This window comes from Acartia tonsa, chromosome 6, assembly GCF_053477335.1.
Source record: "Acartia tonsa isolate MP-2025a chromosome 6, ASM5347733v1, whole genome shotgun sequence".
NCBI lineage: Eukaryota > Metazoa > Arthropoda > Copepoda > Calanoida > Acartiidae > Acartia > Acartia tonsa.
In genome coordinates this window covers 24,170,648-24,197,245 of record NC_137265.1, presented here as the reverse complement: position 1 = coordinate 24,197,245, position 26,598 = coordinate 24,170,648, and the positions used below count along the sequence as shown (strand labels likewise).

At 29.7% G+C, this 26,598-nt stretch overlaps 1 protein-coding gene across 1 annotated transcript in view; it reads left to right on the top strand.

Annotated features, from left to right (window-relative positions):
- The window catches only part of LOC145322191 (ras-related protein Rab-23-like), a 202,336-nt gene that overhangs the window by 18,262 nt on the left and 157,476 nt on the right, over positions 1 to 26,598 (top strand). The window contains exon 2 of the mRNA XM_080164032.1: positions 13,496 to 14,143. Within this exon, the coding sequence (XP_080020158.1) occupies positions 14,096 to 14,143 (48 nt within the window). The 5' untranslated portion in view covers positions 13,496 to 14,095. The remainder of the gene's footprint in view (positions 1 to 13,495; positions 14,144 to 26,598) is intronic.

Here is a 26,598-nt window from a genome sequence, read left to right as displayed (position 1 = left end):
TTTGCTTATAACATTATACTTTGTTCTCCCAGGAATCAATATACCAAAAATCAGATCAATCGGATGATTTGATCACATAAAAATTTGTTGTTAAAAAAGTTACAAAAATCAACATGTTTAAAACGGACGTACAGACATTTTGTTAATGATTATAGAGTTGCTACGCTTTCAAAATCGTACCTAACTATTAAAGGAATCACCATGCAAAATTTGAAATCGATAGGACAATTCTAACATGCCTAAATTAACGAAAAAAGCTATCCGTTACGGACGGACGTACGGACGGACCGACCCTAATAATAGAAAAGCTTCGCTTTTAAAAATACTGACAGACAAACATTTAAGAATGTTATAGTTAAAATTGCTATAAAAATTAGGGATGTAGGGGCTGTTTCTTACACTAGTCCCCAAAGTCTTATAATAACGTTTTCTTGTTTGTTGGCGTAACAACCAATATTTTTGATCGGTTGGTTCATTTGTTGTCCAAACATTTCAAAAACAAATTGTAATCTACAGAAGGGTTAATTTGGTGTACCATTGTCTTATCCCTTTAGATCCCTGTACAAAAAAAAACAATAAAAATGCCTGATTACAAAATTTTCCCCTTAATTGAAGCAAAAAACATGAATGGAGATTAGAATTTAGCTGCAGGACTTAATCAAATTAATTCTTAACCTTCTGTTTTTACACACTCGCGGCAATATTATTCCCTATATTCGAAGTAGGAGGATTGGGGCAAAAAATAGCCTAGACCCATTCCTAGAATTAAATTTAAAATTAAAATAGACTAAAACCATTTTGAGCATGTAAGCATCGGTTTAGTGGTAATGAGATCTTAAGGGATAAACAAAAAACCTTATTACTTTATAATATACTAGCGGCTTCGCCCCTAGCCTCTAGGGGCTTTGCCCCAAGAGGTTTGATCAAACCAATTTTTCGTATTTTAGATTTAAAATAAAAAAGAAAATTTTTTTTTTTTTTGGGGGGGGGTGGTATTTTTCATTTTTGGGGGGTTTAGGGGTGTCCCACCCCCCCAAGAAAATAGTTATAAACCTTCCCGGGAACTATGAGAAGCTACCCTGTAAAGGAGAACCCGATCGGTTCAGCGGTTAGCGAGATCCTTCGCTACAAACAAACAGACAAACACACAAACACACAAATACACAAACACACAGACAGACATCGTTCTACTTTGTATTATAGATTTGTATTATAGATGAAAATGATGACCGATAAATTTATCGTCAATTGTGCTGACCCTGAATGTATAGGTATTTACCAGGGATAAGTCATTGGAAGAAAATCTTCATTCTGCAATTCAAAATTAACAATTTCTGCAAATTTCCTGTCTCAAACCAGTGTTTATTTGTTTGAAGCTTACGATTTCAATAACCATTGAACTGATTGAGTTCTCCTTTTAAGGAAAGCATCAAATAGGCCCCAGGGTGGTTTTACGCTGTTTTAATTTTAGATTTAAACCCTTGAATGGTTTTATGCTAATTTTGTCCCCTTCTTTCCTTTTTTTGAATAATGAGCCTATATAACTTGAGGGCACATATTTCTATTTATTCTTTTTTGAGAGAATTAATAGTTTATACATCATAGGACATATTTTATGAAAAAATCTATGAATTTAAATAATAAAGCACCAATATGATCAATAAAAGATGATTTTCATTCAATATCATTGTCTAAATTATTTAATTATCCTAGGAGATAGTTATGAAAAGAATTGTTCTCATAATTTGAAACTGTTTTTGTTTCACTAATTTTCATTGAATTCATTATAATGGTGTAATATTTTATAGCCGGACTAGAAATCAACAAGTAAATAAGGATGGCTATAACCAGGTTACGTAGCTCATTCCAAAGTATTTTAGTTAAATAATATTAAACTAAATTGAGACACTTTGACAGATTTTCAGCTTTCATTTAATAAATGATTTGATTACATTCGCAGGACCCTAAACATCTTAAACTACACCTGCTGGAATATTATTATTATTTTTTTTTTTTGGGGGGGGGGGTGATAGGTGTTTAAAAAAGATGTTGTGATAGAAAGTGGTCGAACCATTAATTATCATATATGTAAAATCCTGCCTATAATAGCTAGGAAATATCTGTGAAAGGAAGGCTGTAGATTAAAATTACCCTCTTACTCCAAAGGTTTTAGTAAGTAGACTTGATATTAAAGAAAGGAATGATTGTGGAAAAATATCTTTTATGAGAATATTTAATAGTGTTTGACATTGAACTTACCTAGCTATAGAGTATCTGTGCTGTAACTATGAGGAGAGGATAAACAAAGAGACGCTGAAAAAGCTTTCAACAATTATCAAATATAATTGTGCGAAATATACGGGATTTAACTTTTTTAATGATCATACCACCAAAACTTTATTATTATCTACTGGTATTATATCAATAAAAGACTATGAGTCAACTAGTATATGAATAGTGTTGCATAGTTTCTGTAGGTTTCTTGTAGCATTGCATGATGTTGACCATAGAGCATTAATCTAAAAGTAAACTAAAGTTAAAACTGAAATTACCAGGGAGGTACGAGACATAAGATTATATAAATGTAATTCGTTGCCTTTAATAAATCTTGAAAAGTTAGTTTAAACCAGAAGTGTCCAAACCTTTCACCAACAATTTTGATCTACAGAATTTTTAATACTTTAGGATGTTCTGTAATTTAGTTTATTGTCCATTGTGAGTCTAATCCCTTAAGATCAAAAAAAAAATCTGGAAATTTAGCGGACAGTTGATACATTTTAGTAAATTTAAAATGTACCATCTTATAATTTATTTTTATTTGATATTGTTGCGCTCTGTCTTTTATTTCTTGTTAAAAGCAAAGCATTTTAAAATTTGAATGAGTAGGTTTTTAAAGAATAGCTCTGATGATAAATTTAGGCATGTTAGCAAAGTCTGATTGACTTCAAACCTTATAAAGTGACTGTTTTGAAAAGCAACCCTAAAGTTGCCATAATTGCCTTAGGAAAGTCTACAATAAATATCTTTGATTTTATTTGTTGATTCACGTCCATTTATTTAAAGTTTTGATTCGAACACAGTAATAGTGTCTGACTGATTATGACGTAACAAAAAAAATTAGCTAATGAGAGGCCACCATAAATTTTACCATTGGTCAATAACGGCCTCTCATTGGCTAATTTTTTTTTGTTACGTCATAATCAGTCAGACACTATTACTGTGTTCTTTTGATTCCTCTGAAATTAGACACAATTTTGTAAATAGTAAGTCTATGACTCTATGTCACTTTAATTCAAACAATAGTTTGATTATATTAAGTTATGTATGTTTCTCGCTATCAATGGAACAGTCACTCTTTATTTGTCAAAGTCTGGTTTATGGATATTGCTGTCCTTGTTGAAACCATAGCAAAGTTTTTGCTCAATTAATAATAATAAGATAAAGAGTGTAAAATGAGAACTACCATTGAAACTATATCATTTATCATCTTATTGTTCAAACATTTTATATTTTTAGACATGTTTTTAGAGCATTTATTATTTCTTTTCAAAGATACAGTGCTTAAATGGCAGAAAAGTTAGAGGGGTTATGATTTTTAGTTTACATCTTATTTTACTTTAATTCTTTATAGATTAATTAGCTGCTGCGCCCCTATCATCTAAGGGCTCTGCATTAAAAGGGGCAAGGTGGCAAAAAAATACCCTAAAACCATTCTAAGGCTTAAATCTAGAGTTAATCTAGCCTTAAACTATAAAATGAGAGCTCCGTAGTACTAGTACTTGAAATCTTAGGCTTCAGACAAAAACCCTTACTACTTTATATAATGGGATTATTTTAAGTAAAACCAAATATTTTGTCTGATAATGAAGTATCATAATTTGTTTTCTAAACACCTAAAAAAACACAACCGTCACACTTTTTAAAATCCTCATTAATTTTTAATTTAAAATTCATTATCTTAGATTAATTTTTCTTCCAGCATCGCTTTAGAAAAATATTATACTTGACCAAAATTTTAATTTGTTTTACAACAAATTGTTTCATATTTTGTGAAGAGGAAATGCAATTATGTTCATAAGTAGCGTTGCAATAACAAGCTAGCTAGCATTAAAATTGCAAACACAACCTTTGTTGAGGTTTTGTTAATGAATCACTGAATATGACTTATGTTTTGCAGTGAGATATCTAAAGGGATAAGACGGTGGCCTATTAATCCCCAATGATAATTCACAAAGTGACCCCTGCTGTAGATTCATTAGTGGTCAAAATGTTTTAACAACCAGGTTAATTAACCATCTAATCAAAATTCATTAGAAGTTCGAAAAATTATTTCTAATACGTCTAAAAATAAATTTAGTTTTATTGGCCTTCGCTATATTGACGTTCAGTTGGAAGAGCATTTTTTAGTTATACTGTAGCTACGCTACTAAAAATGCAATTATAACCCCTTTTAAATCATCCCTTTTGCCTTGGCGCATCTACCCTTTCTACCCCTTTTAATCTTCTTTTAAACTGTTCTCCAATTAATAAATTAGAAATTTTGAAGAATTGTTTTCAGGGATAATTGAGAAAGTAGGTTTTTATAGAACAGGTCTGTTATTTGTTGGCTTATATTTGGATTTGGTTTTTTTTTTTAGCAGGGTTGTCGCCAGAGATCTAAAAGGATTAGAAAATGCCGCTAAATTGATGTACATCCTCAATAATGATACACAAAATTACCTCTTAAAACTGGTGCTTGAAACGTTTGAACACTCAACATAATGATTCAACCAAGCAAAATTCACTATAGTCCTCAAATTTGTTAAGCCAGCGATTAAGAAAACGATAATAAAAAACTTCGAGGACCAGTGTAATAAATATCCCATCGTCCCCCCTCTCTCTAGTTTTCCACCAATAATTTTAATCTACAGAAAAAGTAATCTTGTTAAGCATAATTGGGATTTCATATAAATCAATCGTGTATAGTCACTAAAGAAATAAAAAATATAAAACAATTTTTGTCCTTTTAAAAAATGGCAGTTTAACTATTCTTCTATACGTGGTAATAGCAGAGCAAATCTGTCTTGTGCAAAATGAAATGGATTGCTTAGTTTGCTAGCTGCTAGCAAACATTATTTTAGCAGGAAGGAAAATTTTATCCTATGTTAGACGGTGTTTTTGCTATTTTGTCAATATAATTCAATTGTAATAGTTTCCTTTTTATAGATAATTTCGTTTTTAACAATCTTTAATATTTGACGTCGACGTAATAATCATAACAATTTCCAAATAAATAATATGTTACTCCTGACCTTAACTGTCATGAAATGCGTGAATGTCGAAAACATATCAATATATATAGGTCAACATAATACATCTAGACTAACGAGGTAAAGTAAACCCATTTCAATAGGCCTAATAGTCGGAGTGAGATAGAGAAAGAAAGAGAGAGGTATACAGAGTAAGGAAAACCAAAAATTTTATCAAATAGCAAATAATTTACTATTATATACAAATTAAAAAGTTAGCTATATTTTTCTAATAATATCTAATAAGTTATTTAAATTACGGCATGTATACTTTTTATGGATAATAAGATAGGGATACCTAAATAAAATTTAAAGAATTCATAGCTGACACATTAAGAATTAGCATGTCATCAACCTATTCTAACCAAATTATTAAATGTCAACCATTTAGCATTAAAAACATATCAACGTAATTGACATATAGTTAATCTAATAACATATAACTAAAATCTTATGATAATAAATACATCTTAGTAGAGTTTTGCTGTGATGACCAACATTTTTGAGTATACACGATGACTTTCACTTATGGTATAAGAGTGGTATACTATTATTTCCGCAAAATGTTTCATTTAAAAAAAATATATATAATTTTAAATTAATAGGATGTTTAATGATGAGAGGGAAGCAAAGCAGTGATCTAAAGGGATAAGACAATGGCCGATAAATCTATTTACATCCCCAATGATGACACACAAAATTACCCCTTCTGTAGATTAAAATTAGTGGTTGAAACGTTTCAACACTCAACATAATAATGTGTAATAAACAGCCTATTGTCCACTCTCTCTCTGGAAAGGATTAGTTTGTGTTTTAGTAATAATTTGCCATTCTACTGTTTTGATTATGTGATATATCATGCGTAATTGGTGCCACATTTTAAGAATTTTCACTTGCGGTATTATATTGAGAACTATAGGGCTACATCAAATAATAGACGTGATATAGACTGAACACTCAACTACATACAAAAAAATGGACGAAATATTGAGAACTATAGGGCTACATCAGATAATAGACAAAATATAGACTGATCACTAAACTACATACAAAAAAATGGACAAAATATTGAGAACTATAGGTCTACATCAGATAAAAAATGAGATATAGACTATTTCTTTTCAGATATTTATCATTAAACTAGAGGGTGTGTTACTAGCATCTAGTGGTTCTTTACACTTTAAAGAGAAATCGATTTTAAAACCTGCCTAGTACCTATATAAGGCTTTCCTGAAATAGGAAATTCATAAGGTGTTGTCGTAAGAAAGATCTTAACGAACAGACCAAATAATAACTTTTCTTAAAATCTCAATTAAACTAATCCGTCTATTACCGTCTCTATGAAGCATACTTGTAGCTCTTGTATATATAACTCTCCATTTGAGCACTGTTATACCATAGGATACCATCAATTGGGACATTGGTCATTTTCACATAAAGTATGCTTGTATAGCCCTTAACTACAGCTTTTGATACCAAAGGATATCATAATTTAGTCTTTTTGAAATTAAGTATGCTTGAATAGCTTTTATTTAGAGCATTTTTTACCACAGAATATCAAATAAATGGGACATTGTCATTATAGACGAAGACTGCAGCCACTTTGCATTTATTAGATTATCTTTACATAAATAATAGAGGTTTCTTATAGTTATGTATTTAACAATATCTGGGCATAAGTAGCATTAAGTTAATAATAATCGTCCTAAATATGTTGAACCTACGGACCAAATAACTAAATAACATCTGTTGGGTATAAAATGAAAGTACCCAACAATGCAGAGTTCTCTTCTATAGATTATCAGGGAGGGAGTGGATAATGGAAACAAATTAATCTTTTCTGAAACTCTTTTAGATGAAAATCTGCTAAAAGCTGGCTAATTTTGTAGATTGTAGTATTGTAAAATATTTTATCCCTGTAACTCGTATTTCATTGTGTAGTTTAACTGCATTGATATATCACACATTGTCTATCTATGAATCCCTGACTTGAGATAGATTTATAGATTTTAAAACAACCATATTTATTGTTAAGTGTTATATTTCTTTTAATAAAAGGTTTCAGAAAATTATTTTGAGGAAAAAATCAAGAAAATATCTATGAAATGAAATCTATTAATGGAAGCGTTTTTTACTGCCCAAAAAAAGACGTCATGCTGACCTAACATTGTACAATGAAAATGTATACTGGCCTGCCATTAGTATTTTGGTCTTTGAGTTAGACTCTCATTGGTCATTTGTACTGTATGACGCCATTTTTCTATAAGCACTATGAAGAGCTTCAATTTAATTTTTAAAAAATTTTGATAAGTATTTAGCATAGTATAATGCTTTAACATTTAGGAATAATTCTTTCGTTTATAACATCAATGAAAATAAGTATGAAAACTTATTTATATTCCATTGTCTTATCCCTATATCCCTGATGATAATAAATCTTTGGATGCGGTGATTTTCACCAACTGATAAATAGTTTCCTAGATGTCAGGGATCAAGAGAATGAACAATGGATAAAAAATAATATGCATCTCAATTCTTGTATTTGTAGATTTTAAGAAAGGTTTAATCTAACATTAATTGTTCCATAACATACTTCTGCATTATAAAATTACTAGTTTCTTCGCTATTAGCCTCTAGGAAAGGGTGAAATTAGCCTAAAATCACACCATGACATATACAAAGATTCCCTGTAAAGTACAATTAATTCGTATCAGCATTTTCTACGATCTTTAGCTTCATACAAAAACCAAGTACTTTAAGTTATAGGATACTATTACTAAGAATTCCTTAGCCTAGAAACGGGCCTTTGTAATAAATTAGTCAGACTTCTGATAAAGTATTAAAATTAACCATTAAGATACCGTAAAATTAGTTTTAAATTATTAGGATTTATTTTACAAATAATTATTCCTTTATCCCTTACCCATAATATATCAGCCTATGTAGGTTATTAAAATTTTCTTTAGGCTTATAATTCCAGTTTAATATACAATAAATGGTGTCCAAACACTGCCGTATATTGTAATAAAGCAAAGTCTTTCATATCCTTAAATAAAAAAATTGCGAATATGTTAATGGGTCAAGATTTAATGGTCAAAGTAATGTGTCTAAAGTATGTAAATGGATATAGAATATACGTGGATATTTTGATACGGAAGAAATTGTCGTTAATTTAGGTTGCTAACATTGATATCACTTATTGGTCAGTTTGATTATCCAGTAAGATGAGAGGAGATGGAATAAAAAGGGTACATTGGGGAATCGTTATTTTTGCCAGGTACACGTTTTACTTTATTAGAGTGCATGGAAATCAAGTTTAAGATCCAAGTAATAATAAATCTATAAATCTGCGATTTTATTGATTTGATAAGTTGTTACATGTGCGTAAAAGAAGCACACAATTAACACACATTTCTTCAGTTTATACCATAATTTATTATCCTTAGAAATGCTTTCATTTCAAAAAATTTAATTCATAAAATGCAAATTAAAAGAATTATGTTGTTGACATAAAATTACAATAGTTTATGTTGAATATATGGCATCTAAATAAATGAAAACACGTTACAAATACTTACTTCTTCATTAGATTGAAATTATTGGTTTAAAAGTTTGAACACTGCTTTTGTGAACCAGCAAATCAAGATTCAAATCAAAAGACCCCACAGATTTCAGCTGATGATAGAAAGAGCAAGTTTATAAAAAATTTCTAAAATTTATAATACAGTTTTTCTAATGATTTTAGCATATTCAATGTTTTTTTGACAATAAAATTTACTTTTATTCTCTTAAATTACATTTTTGTATATAAACTTACAAAACTTCCCTTGTCCCATTCCAAAATGGATGCAAAGAATTTTCAAAATTTGTACGACTTGAATGGATTAAAATAGTAATTCAGTGTTTATTAATTTTGTCTTTAGTATCTTATTAATGTTGGGAAAGAAAAGGGTTTAGTTTAAAGTGCACGAAACTTGAAAATAATTTCAGCAACCCCCAAATTACTTGAAGTTATTATGGCATTAAATTCAGATTTATAGGGTCTACGACGGGTATGTGCGATTACTTTCGCATATTTTCACATTTTCAAAGTGTTTTATAATCGCAAAAATTCTTAATAGCAAAGAAATACTGGTGAAAATCAAATATAAGATGAAAAGGTTTTTTGTGCTGTTGCTATAATATGCAGATCTGATAATTATATATTGTACTACATGTGCGGAAATGAGTGCCCAACATGAAATAACCCTTCTTGTAATAACATGTTATAGGTACATAATAACATGATGATTCGTAATTGTAATAACGTTTTGTACATTTAAGAAGAAGGATATTTTGATAGTATAGGCAGGGCACTTAAAGGTATAAGACAATGGTGATAGATTAATGTACATCTCTAATGATAATATACAAAATTACCCCTTCTTTAGATTACAATTGGTTGTTGAAATGTTTGGACATTTAACGTAATGAACCAAACAATCAAAATTCAATAAAAGTCCCTAGTATTGTTAAGTCAACGAATAAGAAAACGTTATTATAAAATTTAGAGAACTAGTGTAATAAACAGCCTAATGTCCTCTCTCTTGGTATAGGTATGTTGACTTTATGGCATTAAATAATTAATTAAAAGTGATAATTACTGACATATTATCCACATATGAGCAAATTTGTCTGTAATTTGCATTTTTATTAAGTCCAACAAGTCAAATCCACTATTTTATAAATATAGTACTATTTTAATAGAATAACAGCATAAAGGAAAACATAGACAAAAACAAATAAATTTTATGTTATCACTCACAATTGATCACCGATAACCTTTCTGGAAGTGATTGGGAGAAATCGGTTATCGGTGAGAAATCTAATGAATGCGCGAATTCCATAGATACAACATAAATATTGGATAAGACAATGGATGATAAATTAAATTTTCCACCTTTTCCAAATTTATGAATAAATGTATGGGAAAAAAACATGGTCTTTTGTTATTATAATAACAGCATTTAATTGATAAAAATTAAGCTATGTAATAATTATTTTTGAAGCCAAAGGTTTTATATATCAATAATCCTATTTAGTGGCGTGCTCAGTAATTTTACACGGAGGGTGTTAGCCAATAGGGAGGGCAATCCTTGTTTTAGAGGGGTGTTGAAAGTATCTACCACCACCCCCCCCCTCCAAGACCTCTAATATTATTATTGGTCTGTTTTATGGGAACGTATTTGCTATGTGGTGATGTAATATAAAATTAATATGATAGGGTTAATAAGATCACTGCATTCATCTATTCGGGATTTCTTCAAAATTTACCAACAAAAATTGAAACCCTTCTCATTGAGTTTCTAAAGTATTGACATGTAAGATTCAAGCCAATGAATGAGAGAGAGTATCTATAAAACTTTGGATTACACAAAATTTACAGTCTATTTAATAATTAATAGACAATCAAACAAGTCAATTTATAGATATTTATTGCATCGTATTATATACTGCTTTCCGCATATATTAAAATGAAAAATTATATGCTTAAAACCAGTTTTCTTAGCCCTGTTGGACCAAAATCCCGGGCTAACAAGACTAGTATTAACTTTATGATTTTTATTTTATTATTTGTGGGAAGTTGTTTACAATACGATATGATACATGATTTGTCAGTATGGCTCGCAACCAGTTCTAATCCAACGGATATTAACTGGTTTCGAAGCCATACTAAATAAAAATGTTTACAGTATTGCATAAACATAATTATTATATTCATAGAATTACAATAATTTTAATAATTATATTACATAAGAAAGTATAATAGTTGAAATCATGAATTTCCGACATGGTAATAATCTCATTAAATCTTAAATTTGTTTAGAATGGGTTAGGTTAATTATAGGTTATTTAGAGTCCTGCAAGGTTAATTTGTTTATCGATTTTCTCAGAATTGGAGGGAAAACAGAGTGTTAAATAAATCTACAACCCTTTATTCAACAATATCGACAACTATCAAAGCAAAATTTTATAATTTTAAACCAAAATTAAAACTTAAAAGTTTGTAACGATGTCTCTCTATCTTTCATTTAATATCTCTTGATAAGCTCGATGTTTATAATTGTTTTTTTGGAAAGAAATTGTGATGGACATACATAGATCAGTATAATTTTATTGGGCTGTTTATTACACTAGTCTACAAAGTTTAATAATAACAGTTTATTATTCGTTGGATTAACAATTTTGAGTGGCCTAAACGTTGTAAATATTAATTGTAATCTTGAGAAGGAAAAATTTGTTTATCATCATTGGGGCTGTACACCAACTTATCGACCATTACAATACATTGTCTTATCCCTTTAGATCCCTGGAAATCACAGTTTTTGAATGAATTAAAAAGTTTTCGAAATAAATGTAGCATTTTTATATGAAATGCGCATTCATTAACTGTTCACAATTTTTTTTTGAGTTACAGACAAATAAATCTAAGTTATAGAGTTACTTTGCGCTATATAATGATAGAATTAGGTACAGAGTATTAACCCATTTAACGTTTATGTTTCTGATTATAATACCAAAACCATTAATAATACATTTCAAATACCTCTAATGCTCCTGGCACTCTTGAAAATTATCACTTAAATCATTGCTAGAAAAAAATTAACTGCTATTATCTATTTACTCCATTGAACTATCCCTGTATTAATTTACAAACCAGTCTTCATCTCAAATTTTGGGAGGGTGGTTAATCCTCCAACAAAATAGTTATAAACATTCTCTTGATCTATGAGTGGCGATAATTTTGTTACACATAGACTGACAAACATCCTGTTACTTTTATGTAATGATTAAGCTTAAAAGTATTGATTAATTTTTCATTTAATTAAATATTATTTCATACATTTTTTTTCAAAATATGCTAAACAAGATAATCTAATCAATAATAGCGGATCAAAAAGGAATCATTTAATAGCTAGATAATAATAAAAATGATTTTGTTATGCGAAAATCATTGAAAATCTAAATTTTTAGACCAATTTTCTTAAAGTGAAGGCCTTAATTTGTTTTGAACATGACTAAACCGAATTTAACGCAAAAATGTGAGTGGGAGGAGGGGGCAAAGAAAATATATTTCTATGCAATTCCCCCAAGATTTGATATTGGGGCCTTGAATACACCCAAACATTGTTTATGATATAGAGGGTGGATATTGGACAGTAAATACTGCTTGTACCCAAAGTTTAATAACCACCTTATTTTATTCGTTAGATCCAAAACTTTAAATTTTGATAGGTTGGTTCTTAAAAAAGAGTGTCTAAACTTTTTAACAAAAAATTGTAATCTACAAAAGTAAATGATTTATTAATATACCATACTTGCCAAATCAGTAGTGTTTAATTATTGGTAATGCAACTCTACTTATGCATAAAATAATCCTTAAAGATAGGGTCCAATTGTAGATTGATGTAAAATTAAATTTTTTCTCGGCGCAAGCCATTTCTGTCTTATTATTATTATATCTTATAGCTAAACAGGACTTAACTTGTCCATGGATAGCGGAGCAACATTAAGATAATAATAAATTATTGTTTAACAGGACAGTTATGACCAGACGTAGCTCATCAATAACAAAACAATAAGATTTTTAAAATAAATAAAAGAAAAACAATGATACATGATATAAAAAAATACAGTCTGGCATATTGACATACGGACGTAAAGACCGGAGTCATAAGGAAGCTGAGCTTTTTAGTAATAGATCATTCTTACACTTATTTAAGTAAATTAATTTTATATTTTGGTATGCTGAAAATGCTTTTAGAAATGATAATTAAGCCCCGACTTAAATTTCTAATTTTGAAGAACCCATTATAAAAACTACGCGCCTAATTTTTCCATTAACCCCTCAAGGAGACTAAACTATCTATTTTCTCTTACACATTCATTTTTTAAAGGCTCTGCAGCCGCAACAATCTATTTTAAGCCTTAGCTGTGAAATACTTTTTTAAACAATCCTGCAGCCGATTATATTGATTTAAAGCCACAGTTACCTAATTGGTTTCAGCAACCAATAACTCAATACAACGTAGAATCGTCTTTTTTCATCAATAATACACAGCTACCTTAAGACATGTGCGTCTGCCGAGCCCTACACTTTTTACAATCCCTATCTCGTTGTGCCAAAAATATTTTAGAAAAAAACGCATTTTTGATATAATTGATAGAAATGTGAAACGTGGAAGTTTGTGAAGTCTGAACCACTGAACCACAGAAAGGTCAAATTGTTTGTTTCTTGGAATTATTTTCTGTAGTTGCTAGTGACAATACAGGACAAAACAATACTACAAACATTCCAGGGCCAAAAATAGAAGAAAAAAAGACATTATTCTAAATCATATGTCAGTCAACCATACACAAAAAAATCCTTCAAAACAACAGGAAGACAAAAACTCAGTGATTGAATAGTGAACAAAAAATGTTATAAAAGTGAGAAAAAAAGTAAAAAGATATTATTTAAAATATTTGAAAGTAACATTTAAAGCCCAAGTTTTGTATGCTTTGGGCTAAATTCTAAATTTTACACAGAGATTACACAGAGCAGGCCCAGACTATTTCTTGCCATCCCAGGCTAGCAGCTTGCTTGCATGTAAACAGGCCAGTCCACCAATTTTCATCTGCAAAATATTTTTTTGCGTGCTCGGACCATTTTTAGAAAAGTGTTTATATATATTTGCATGGGAAAAATAACATTCTATTTGTTACAAAAATAACTCAGTTTTTAAGTGATTTTTTGTGTGAAAAAAATTGTTATTTTTGTGATAAAAATGTATATCACGGATTTGCGAGATGATGATATTGAGATATCGTGCAAGGTAGGAACTTTTTTCCAGTATTGCTTAGTAACCGATTAATATCCGCTGGATTAGAACCGGTTCTCAGCCACGGGGAAAACTCATGTATTGTATTGTATTATGTCCAGTTTTCTACGAATATAGAAGTGTACAATCATAATATTAAAAGCAACTTTGCTAGCCCGGGCCTTCGTCCTTCGGGGCTAACAATTTTATAATTCTTATTTTCATTTCCGCGGAAACCTCTTTATAATACTATGCGATAAATAACTATTATTTGTACGTTATTATTTAGAGTAGTTTGATGTATGTCTGTTCAATTACATAAGAAATAATGGGAAAGGCAATTATGTCTAAAAGCAACGCAGAAACTAACTAAAATCTTAGTATCTTAAGGGATAAGGCAAGGACAATAAATGGATTTACACTTAAATTAAGATAAACTAAATTTACCCTTATTTATGTTAGGATTGGTAAAGTTTTGACATTGGTAGTTTGTAACAACCAATCACTATTTAAAAGTTCTAAAAGTTAAATTTTTTGTGCTGTTTAATAGCAGTCTAGTTTTTCAATTTGCACAAAACCAATTTTTATTTGTTATTTGTTTTAAGTTAAACAATTAATTACTTGTAGTATAATCGGTTTCTTTCCGATATGCAAGTCTTTTGATAACCTAGTTAATATTTCACTTTAGAAAGCCATCTTTTATCAAGAACAAACTTATCTACTGTTAGTTATATAAAAGCTAAGCGTCTAACACCCTGAAAGATAATCTTAAAATTAGCTGACAAATTTTCGGATTAATAGACTTTATTATAAAATGCCCCCAATCCTTTCACTTAATTTTTAGTATGACAGTCGGGCATTTGAATTGGCTTTTTTAAACTTGTACGTGTAATTTACTTTTATATCTTGAGTAAAAATATACTAAGTTATTATAGCTTCATTCTTTGCTACAAGAGACAAAATGCATTGAAAATGATTGCTAAAATCAAATATATCTTTATGTAATTTAATTGAAAATAGATTAGAAAAAAAACATTATTATTTCAAATTAAAAATAAAATAGAGTTTTCTATTTAATGGAAACTTTATACAGATCCCGTTGATAAATTTAGACTAATTTATTTCTAAATTAAGTTCTGTAGGGATTGATTTTAGGCTATTTTTCGAGAGCCTCCTAGATATAAGTGGCTAAGAAACTAATATTTAAAGAAGTCGTAATCAGTACATTATACTAGTTCAAGAATCAAATGCCACACTGTATGATAAAGGTATTAAATAAGGTATGAAGAATGTTAATTTACAGTATATTTAATCAACACGCTCATTGTTTTAAGTGTCAAGGGGGGGGGGGGGTTACCCTCTGCAATGTTATGAAAAATTAGTCTTGCTATAAAAAGGACCTGTAAAGAGCATTAGTTTGTTGTACAATTTTGATCCAGGTATAGAAAGGTCTACTTTATATCTAATGTATATCATCAAATGATTATAAAAATAATATGATCATAAGTGCTAAATAATATCGACTTAAAATTACTGGCAAAGTATGTCAAAATGTATATACTTTCAAAATCTTAGATTTAAAATGTTGTCTTACTTAATCTTAATCACCACTAGTAGCTTCGTCCTTAGCATCTAGGAAAGAGCATGAGGAACATAGCCTAAAACCACCCCAAGACATTTATACAGCTTTTCTGAATAAAAGAGACTTTTTGTATCAATATTTTCTGAGACTTTTAGCTTCAGATAAAAAAAACTAACTACTTTATTAAATAGGATATATTGTAATATTCTAGAAAGTACAATTTTCAAATTATTTTTGTCCACCCTTTACATAAGATTAAGAACTATGGATAGAAAAAAATTCTCCCAAACCTTCTGCAGGCTAAATCTTAGTAATCTAAACCTATATAAAATAGGTTTAACCCTTTTTTTATTCATTCAACATTTTTGTAAAGTTTATGATTTATTTACAGTACCTACTAAATATTTCCTTTTGTAAATAATATTTCTATAAATAATTGTACTCAAAAATGACACTATTTTTTCTGTATATTACTAGTTAAATTAGAGGTCTACTGAAAATTTTCTTTATTAATTTATAAGTTGATTCTGTTTTAAAACTAATAAAAGTAATTTTGAAGCAAACATTTTTTTGTAAGTAAAGGGTTTATATTAATTTTAATAGGTAACACCAGGGAAGTAAAGGAGGGGAAAATGTCAATTAAATTAATCTACAATCATTTCTTTCCCAATATCTATCTGCTACATATATTTTATATAGTAAAATAACGGTTTTTTTCAATTTTATTAGTCTTTAACTTCAGAAAAATACAAATGATTTTTAGATTAGTGGATTTTTACAAAATGTTTTAGAAGATTTTTTCAAAATATTATATTATTTTCTACATTGTCTTTTTCCTGTAACCCTCTGTAAGATGCTGAAATCAGTTTAAGGCTATAAATTTTATCCACCATAAATCTCAGAAATGGTAGAAAAACTTACCCCCCTCCCCCCCCCCCCCCCCCCGTTTACATTTTAAATAATTGATCCAAATTTTTAGTCAAAGAACAATTTTTAAACTTTAAATGTCGATGAGGTCTGTCGGTGATCAAGCAACTTTTTTTGGCTATATTTTCACAAACTATAGAGCTAGATGCAATGGAATAAGGGGACAAAAAACTAGCCTGAACCCTTAAAACCACCCTAACACTGAAAACAATAGAAAAAAAATATGTCAAGCAAAAATGATAAATGCAATTAATTAAGTTGTTAGCGAGATCTTAAAAGGCAAACCAAAAAATTCCTAATTCTCTATGTAATAGGATAATTATATTTTTTTTTGGCTGTCAATCTTTCTATCTAAAGCTTAAATATCTATCTATACAAATTAACACCCTAGAGGCAAATTACTATTTATTATAATCTCTCTTTCTCTCGTTCCCCTAACAAAATGTCAATCCATCAAATATAACAATAAATATACTTAATATTTAGTTAAAAACAATACGAACAAAGAAGAAGGTTTATTAACAATTGTTCTATAATCCTAAAAATATGCTTTCTTTATACTATAAAATTACAAAGAAACCAAGAATTATCATGTTTGAAACGACGACGCTATTCAAAATTTTTTAAAAATTAATAATGGTGGATATCGCATCGTATTGTAGACAGCTTTCTGCGGATATGAAAATATAAGATTAAAACCTTTTTTATTATCCCCAAGGGGCCTCAGGCCCGGGGTAAAAAAACTGGTATTAATTTTAGGATCTTTATTTTAATATTCAAAAACTGGTATTAATCTTAGGAACTTTATTTTAATATTCGTGGAAAATTGTCTGTATTAAAATGCTATACATGACTTTTCAGTCCGAATGAGAACCGTTATTAATCCAGCGGATATTAATCGGTTTCGAAGCCATTCTGGAAAAAAAAACGTTATTTGAGTTGTAGTGGTATTGGAAGATTAAAAAATTAAAAGGAATAAAATGTTTTAAAACTAATTTGCTCTTTTCAGTATTGTTAGAATGAGTTTACGAGTAGCTATAGAAAATATGATTTATAAAAAGTTGCACCTCTTCTTTTACTTACAAACAAGACAACAATACTTTAGAAATCAAAGTATATCAATACAGGTGGATTATTAAACTCTGCAAACAACAAGCGATGAATGAATATTTTAACTCAGCCTCTGTTAAAGCTAGAGGACTAAAAATGTATGAAATAGTCTAAGACATGTTTTTCTTATTTGAAAATAGGAGCGGGGGTAGTTTATCGTTTGTTTATTTATTACTTTACGTCAGAGATAGGCATATCTATGTATTACAAAAATAAGATAGAAGGGAGAGGGGTATCATTTCTTAACCCATCACCCACGCCCTTTACCTAGCACCATTTAGATCTTTTTCTACTTTTTTGTACATGAAAAACCGTAGCAGGCATTTTAGCATTAAGAAATGCGCACAATTAAATGTAAATTCTTAATAAATAACCTTGACAAAACAAAATTGATGGAAGGCAACCGTAAATGTCAAATTTCAAACAAATCAACTTGTTTCAAGTAAAATTCTAGATAATATCAACATTTAAATTTGGCGTAGCCTTTTAAGAGATCTTAATGGTTAGGTACAGTTTAAAACAGATTTTTTTTGGATTTTGAAAATCCACCAATAAATAGAAAAAATACTGGCAATGTATACATGAGATAAAGAAGAAATATTTTATACGTAAAAGTTAGTGTATATTTTATTTAAGAAACTATTTTGCATTTAACTTTGCAATTAAATTAGGAAATCATTATTGAAAAATAATGGTTGGTTTTACTGTTAGGTTTTTATCCTTTTATAAAAAATAGTAAAGTTTTTGTTTGTCTGAAGCTTAAGATTTCTTCAATTATAAAATTAGTTGAGGTCTCATTTATGTAAGTTATACTTAGGTCTCGGGTTGGTTTTAGGCTATTTATTTTTAGATTAAAGCCTTGAGATAGTTTTGGGCTCTTTTGAGAGTAGTTTTTCACTGATGAAATATCCCTTCCAAAATAAAATTATAAAAATAGAATTGAATTAAGTTTTTTACTAGTTTATATTTATTGTACAATTTCATATTGTTATATTGGTGGCTACATTTGGTTTACTTTTTGTTGAAATACAGGGAGGGAGAGGACAAGTCCCCAAAGTTTTACAACGTTTTCTTATTTGTTGGGTTAACAACTTTGGTGATTATTATTGAATTTTGATTGGTTGGTTCATTAATTTGAGTGTCCAAACGTTTCAATCACTAATTGTAATGTATAGAACGTGTGCTTTTGTGTATCATCATTGGGAATGTACATCAACCTTGGATCCCTGGTAAACTATACTGGTGCCCAAAATGTTTATAAACATATTCTAACACGTTGGCCTAAAAACTTTGGATATTTTTTTGAGTCTTCATTGGTTAGTTCAAAAAATCTATTTAATTTTGTAATTCTACCATACAAATTCTGAAAGTTACAGTGTAACAACTTTCTTATTACAAAAATATTACGAAATAAGATATTATAGAATCCTAGTGTTAAAAGAATTTACTCAACGGGGGTTTAATAACTCCAAGCCGTTTTTTATTAAGATATTTGATAATACAAATTAAATAATATTTTGAAATAAACACTTAGTACAATGGACTTTTTATAATTGTAAACAGTGGGATATAAATTACTTTTTCCATGCTGTTATGATATAAATATTTTTTTTATAGAAAATATGACTTTGAATAAAAGTGCTTATGAATTCAGGAATCTAAATGGATAGGGCAATGGCCGCGAATCGATATACATACCCAATGATGATACACAAAATTTTAATTAACCCTTCTTTATATTACAATTAGTAATTGAAACGTTTGGACACTCAATTAAATGAACCAGACAACCAAAATTCAATAAAAAAGCCAAATATTCAAGCCATAGAATAAGAAAACGTTATCATTAAACTTTAAAGACTAGTGTAATAAACAGCCCAATGTCCTCTTTCTCCCTATCATGAATGACAAAACTTATATATAACTTGTATACTATTATGATTATGGTCTTTTGTTAATATAATAGCAACAACTAAGTTTAATTGGATATACCAAGAACTTAGACTTTCATAATGGTTATCATAGAATTACATTTCCAACATTAGATCTTAGTTAGATAAGTTAAAATAGCTTTTTACCTTCCTTAACAAATCAATAGCTTTCCCGAATCTTAGGACCGATCTAGCCTGCTGTAAACGAGATCTGACTGAACAGACAATACACAAACTCAAGAAAATTATCGCGACGATCCTTTGTCAAGGAAATAATCTTTCTTGAAAATGTAATGAGACAGTGTTGTTGCCAGGGAGGGAAGGAACATTGGACTGTTTAATTTATTACACTAGTCCACAAAGTTTTTAATGACAATTTATTATTCGTTGGCTCAACAACTTTATGAATTTTGATTGGTTGGTTCAAACGTTTCAACTACTCATTGTAATCTAGAGATGTGTAGCATAGGGGATGTATATCAATTTATCGACCATTGTCTTATCCCTTTAGATCCCTGGTTGTTGTTCTGTTGCCTAGTTGAAAAAGCCAAGGCTGTTCCAAGGAATAAAAGGATAGGACAGTGAATAATAAATTAATCTCTCCCTCGTTTCATTTGTGTAAGTTTTAAGGGGTTGAAAGAGTTGTGGATACAATATTTTTTTGTTCATTAACCCCTCCCTCCCTGAGGCTAATCCTATTTACTTCCACGTTTAATTCAGCAATTAGCAAAATTAGAATCAAGACTAAATACTTTACAAGTGTATACTGTACACTTAGTGGTGTGCACAGGTTTTTTTAGAGGGGTGTTTTTCTTGAGTGGTTAAAAAAGGGAAGGCAGGTCTTCCCAATTTAAGTTTTAGGGGGTGTAAGGTTAAGTATAGTAATTTTTCTGTATAGGAAAATACATTCTAGGATAACAATGCTGTTCATAAAATTTGGCAAAATCAATCTTTGGAGACTTTGTATTTCCATACGTCGATTGACAGCATTAATTACATAAAAAAATGAGAAAAAAATTAAGCATTATGTTCCTCTAAAGTATATTGACTGACCAATTTGACATCAACCCTGCAATATAGAGTTGCTTCGTTTTGAAGATAAATGTAAGCACATAATTCAATTAGTAGAAAATTTGAATATATATAACATTTTCTCTAGAGAATTATTGTGACAGACGATAGAACAAGTTATAGAGTAGATACAAACTACTTTGATATTGTTTTAAATTTGTAGACAAAAGAAAAGGTTTTTTACAGCTTATATAAGGATATAATATATACGTGGATATATTGACAGAGGAATATTTGTCATAAATCGTGCTTGCTAATATGGACCTTATTTATTTGCCAGTTCGTTTATCCAGTAGGAGGGGAGGGGATGAGGTAAAGGGAATGGGATAGAGGGGTAGATATCATTATTTCAGCCAGCTGCCAGTATCACTTTATCAGAGTACTTCAAAGTCTGGTGAAACATCCAAGTCAAAATATATCGATTAGATTATAGATCACGTTGGCCTATGTCATTTTGGTTAATTTTGGGGGTAATCTATCAATCTATTTAACCCGCTTTTCAAGGTCGTAATTGTTCTTGTATCACGAAAAGAACAACGTTATTTTTTCTCGTTGATAAGTCAATAGACGATTAATTGATGTACACACCCAAATATAACAAACAATATTACCCCTTTTGTAAATTATTGGTTGAAAAGTCTGTACTACCCAATCAAGGTGTAAAAAAGACCTTAAATTTTTATAACTTTTTGGAAATTGTTAGAATTAAAGACCTTAATCCATCTTTAATCCTATAGTTTAAAATTTTTGTTTAGTCCTTGGACAAAATTAGATTTTTATTGCATATTTTTTGTTTTCATGTTTAGCAATTTACTAAACTTAATACGTGATGCGCTAATTAAAGAATATTTTAATGTCATTTCTTGGTTTTAAACTCTCAACCTTCGTCTTTTCCCACTTATCTATCTGTGGTTTTGGTAGGATATTTAATAACTAGTGGATACGCCCCCTAGAGGCCTCTAGTGGCATTTAACTTTTTTTTTTATTTTAAATATATAATTTGGAAAATAATTTGTCGTTGGTGCGTTCAAATATCTACGCAAAAGCGAGAATATTTTTAAAAAATTTAGTTTTTTTTGTAAATTTATCTTGGTAGGGTTGTGGTACCCTCCCCCAAAATAGTTATAAACCTTCCAGGGACCATGTAGTCGATGTAATAAACGTTGAAATACTATGTCAACACAACGCATATGGCCCAACAGGATATGTACATACATAATATTGGTATGTGTAGCTAAATACTAAACATGCCAAAGAAATGTAGAATTTACGGACACAAAAAGATAATCAAATTTAGATCATTGGTTGTGAGTGTTGCCATAAGGTCACTTTCTTGAAACTTCTTTTTTTTAAATATTACAACTTTTAGACTTTATATGATAGCCATGATAAGTAATATATAATGTTTAAAAAAATTTATATTTTAACGTCTAAACTAAAATTAAGTCTAGAAACCTATAGAAGTAACGATGGATGTATAAAAAATAGCCAAAAACCTGCTAAAAAGTCCGACTGCTATAGATGTTTTATAGCTAATTGTGCTTCTTAATGATGGGAAGGTTGTCAAAAAGTTTCAGCCTTCTATCTTTTATAGGAGCTGAGTAAATCCCATTTCCCCTAAAGCGTTATGGACTAACGGATATACAGACAAGGTGAATTATTGAGTAGCTTCGCTACTAAAAATACAATTTGAACAACAATAATGGGATATCTTTGCGCCATTTTAGAATAGCGTTAGTTTCATGAATCAGGTCTAAATAAAAAGTTGGTGTGCCACTACAAATACACGCACGAATATTTTTAATCAGTTTCAATATTTATATCTAGGATTTTTATTTTATCATAACTTTTAGAAAACAAAAATGACAGCACCCATTTAAGCGATACCCAACAAATCATACAAGTCTAAACATCCCTTACTGTTACAGGATTCATCATTTCAAGTTTTAAATTTTTTATCCAGGATTTCTGTTGTTAAAAGTTCTCGTACAAGGAAGGCATTCTTTATCTGTGTTCCTTATCATTGGTCCGAGCCATAGCGAACAAATGATTACCGGACTGATTAGGGACCCTGAAATGATATAGAGATATGTGGGTCCGAGTCCTAGCAAATAAATGATTACTGAACCGATTCGCGTCATTTTAAAGCTTTTCTTTAACAGGCATTATTATCATCAGTCTTACAAATTTGAAGTAATTTGTCTATTCATTTCTCCATGTATTTATTTTGTGTAACGCTACATAAGTTTTAATTCAAACATTTCAACAGAAAAATGTAAAAGACAGTCATATGGACCCAAATTATACAATATACATAAGCTGCCTTTCTAAAAACTAACCTTTATTGACAACATCCATAAAAGCTAAGCTCTGAAATGAAGGACAAACGAAAATTTGTTGCAAAAATTTCAAAATACATGATACTGTTTACATTTTTCGGCCTTGATTATAGAGATACTTTGCTTATAACATTTACCTTGTTGTAATATAGGAATCAGTATTCAAATTTTGCGATTCTGATAGCTGAGTAAACATCGAATAAGATAGTGGCATATTTTTAGGGATAAAGCCATCGATAATAAAATTATGTTTACCTCTTATTTTTATAAAGAAATTTGCCCTTTGTGTAGATTAAAGTGAGCGATAGAAAAGTTTTTACACTGCTATTTTGTATCAACCAATCACGATTTAATAATTGTTCCAAAAGTTTTTTAAACCTTCAAAGGAAAGAACTATGGGCACCAGTGTAATTTACAGTCCAACGTCCCCTCCCTCCTTGCATATTACTAACAGCTTAGGGCTTCCATGGGCATTTCAATTATGTAAAAATTCTATGAAATAATGCGGGACTAACTTTGCGATGATAATTGACAAAATTGGCATAAACCAATAAAATAATGAAGACCACAAAACTTAAGCGTTTGATTGCAGTAAGGATTTTAAAAATAGAAAAACTTTTAATCACCCTAAAAAAGATAAACTAATTGGTTCAGTGGTTTATGAGATGAAAATTTGCAACTAAAGAATTGTTTGTTAAAATAAAAATATATAAATTTTAAAAAGTTTAGTTAAACAAAAATTTTATTTAGCTCTAATATTCTATGGTTTTTTACTACTAAAAACTACTATAGGGTATAACAAGCCATAATCAAAAGGCTCGAAAATATTCCTTGTATCGAAACTGGACCATTGTTAACCATCCCTATTCTTTTAACCTTTCTAATCGATGGGGTAGTATATTAATTATGAATAGAATATACGTGGATATTATGACAAGGGAATAATTCTCGTCAGTTTAGATTTCTAACATGGAACTCATTCATTGGTAGTTCGTTCATCCAGTAGTTGGGGAAGGGATGGGGGGTCCATATTTGTTCATATTCTATAAAAAATAAAAGTGGGGAGGTGAATTAAGAGTGGTCTAATAACGTTATGCTAGATATTGCCCAATAATCAAAAGGCTTCTTTTTTATTTACCGCCATTTCTGTGCGAATTATGATTACTTCTCAAAATTTTGCCAAGATTTTTTTTTGAGAAGAAAAAAAAGTAAACAAGGCTTGAAATTACTGGTTTCTTTTCTTTCAATATTTCTACAAAGGCACCTCTGTTGAACTGTAGTGCTGTAATTATATCAACATAATGTAATTATAAATTTTTTAAAATGATTTAGGTACATAATAACGAAGAAAGTGTTGTGAATATTAGCTTTTACGACTACATCTTGTCGATGTTATACTGTATACTACTCATAATTCCTTAAATCATACAAATTTCATGTCAATTTAATACTTAGGTCTAACAGAGAAAGCCATTTAAGAGTGTTCGTTGCTTTAGAGATATAAAAAATATATTTTTTTAAATCCTTGTTTTTTTTTAATTTTGCTAATTAAAGTTTGACCAAAATTTAGAATAATTAAAATGTTAAATTAATGAAAGAAAACAAAGACGTAAATGGCAAATAACAAGGATGAAAACCAAATTTTTAAAACTAGTTTATGTATATATTTCGATATTATGTCAGTTATGATCACATAGTCGACATAAGGCATTTCAATGAGCACAGAATGACAACGGTTTAACAGGGTCCAAACACATGATTTATTTAATTGAAACTGCAATTCTAAAACACATTTTAAAGCATTTGATAGTTGGAAGAACTGAATATTCTGATGATAGAGTAGCTGCACATTTAAAAGAATGCGTGTTTATTTGACATTTCACGGTTGAATGGCCTATCCTATTTATAGAGTAGCTGCACATCTTAAAGAGTAAAACCGCCGCAGTGCGAGGTCATTTAAATGCACGGGATGAAATATATTTGATGGTTGTAATGGCAGTTTAATTAGCAGCGAAAACTCAGGGATACGGGGATAGGACATTGAGCAAATCTTCAACAAAAATGTCTAAAATGTATAGTAACAAAAGTTTGCCTTTTGTACCTTTTGGGAAAAGTTTAGGGGTAATGAGAGGAAAATACTTAGGCTGTAACCCTTATGTGCATAAAAAACACAAACCAACTTTTTGATAACAGTAATTTTTTACAAATTATATGTAAATTAGGTTAGGTTAAGTAAATATTAGAAGATCCCCATATTGATAGCAACCAGTTGAATAAGGGAGCTGCAGTGGCTAAAACTATGATTTTTTCCCTTCAAAAATGAAATATGTAAAAGTTGGTTTGCTGGTTTGATTTAAAGTATAGAATAATTGGACTAATGTTTCAGGGGGGGGGGGGAAAGAATACATTATCCTTCGTTGACCCATCCAATTATTCCTGATTAAAATTACTAAAGCTAACACCTTGAATTTAATTAACATCATTGCGGAGCACCAAACAAAACAACAAAAATATGTATACATTGTAATTGACGTATGGTAAATTATATAGTGGCCTATCATTGGTCATTTGTGCTGTATGAAGTCATTTTTATTGCATACTATACGCTGTTTCCTTCACAAAACTATTTTACAATTAATTGTACTTGTTGGGGAATTGCTTGGCTTTAAAACAGATGCAATTTACTAGTCTTCATAGTTGAGACAAATGTCCTGCAATCCACTACATTGCATTTTAGCTTCAATCTTCAGCTTTATCTTGCAAAATTTACATAATCATTTCACAATTTCAACTTTTACTTATATCTTAAAATATTTTTTACAAGAATAATGATGTCAATTGATGCCGTAAAAAATTTTTTAATATTAAAACATTTAGTTAAAAAATATGTGCTCTCCCGACGAAAAAAGATACTAGTTTCTAAAGGTATGATTTAGACTGTTAACATAGCAGAGAGTTAAAATATCCTAATTGGAATAGCGTAATATAGTAGACATTGGTTCATGTGATTACTGTGTAGTTAATTGTTTATTGTCGAATTTTAAATAAATTAATTAAAATAGAATAACAAATGTTTTATTTACGAATCACGCATAAAATAGAAATATATTTTTGCTACACTTATATTCTACTTTAAACATTGACTCTGTTCGTTTTTTGCGATGCCTATTCATTAGGGTGGGTCGATTTTGGACATTTTTTTTCTGAGGACAAAGCGGGGATCTGCACTCAATTTATATAGATATAATACACCTCTGGATGATTTAAAATTTATCCTAAGTCTTAAAACCGCTGACGACCAGACATTCAATTGTATAGCTATTTGTAAATGGGAGTCAAAAATTTATTGAATCAGAATTATGGCTTTATGGTGCTCCCTGGAAATGCCTTGAGGAGCTGAGTCAGGAACTTTTGTCCGTTTCAAAAAATCTCGTTCCTAGCCTGAGAAAATCTAAAAAACCTCTACAAATTGGACAATTCTCAATAAACCTTAATTTTTTTTGGTTTTTT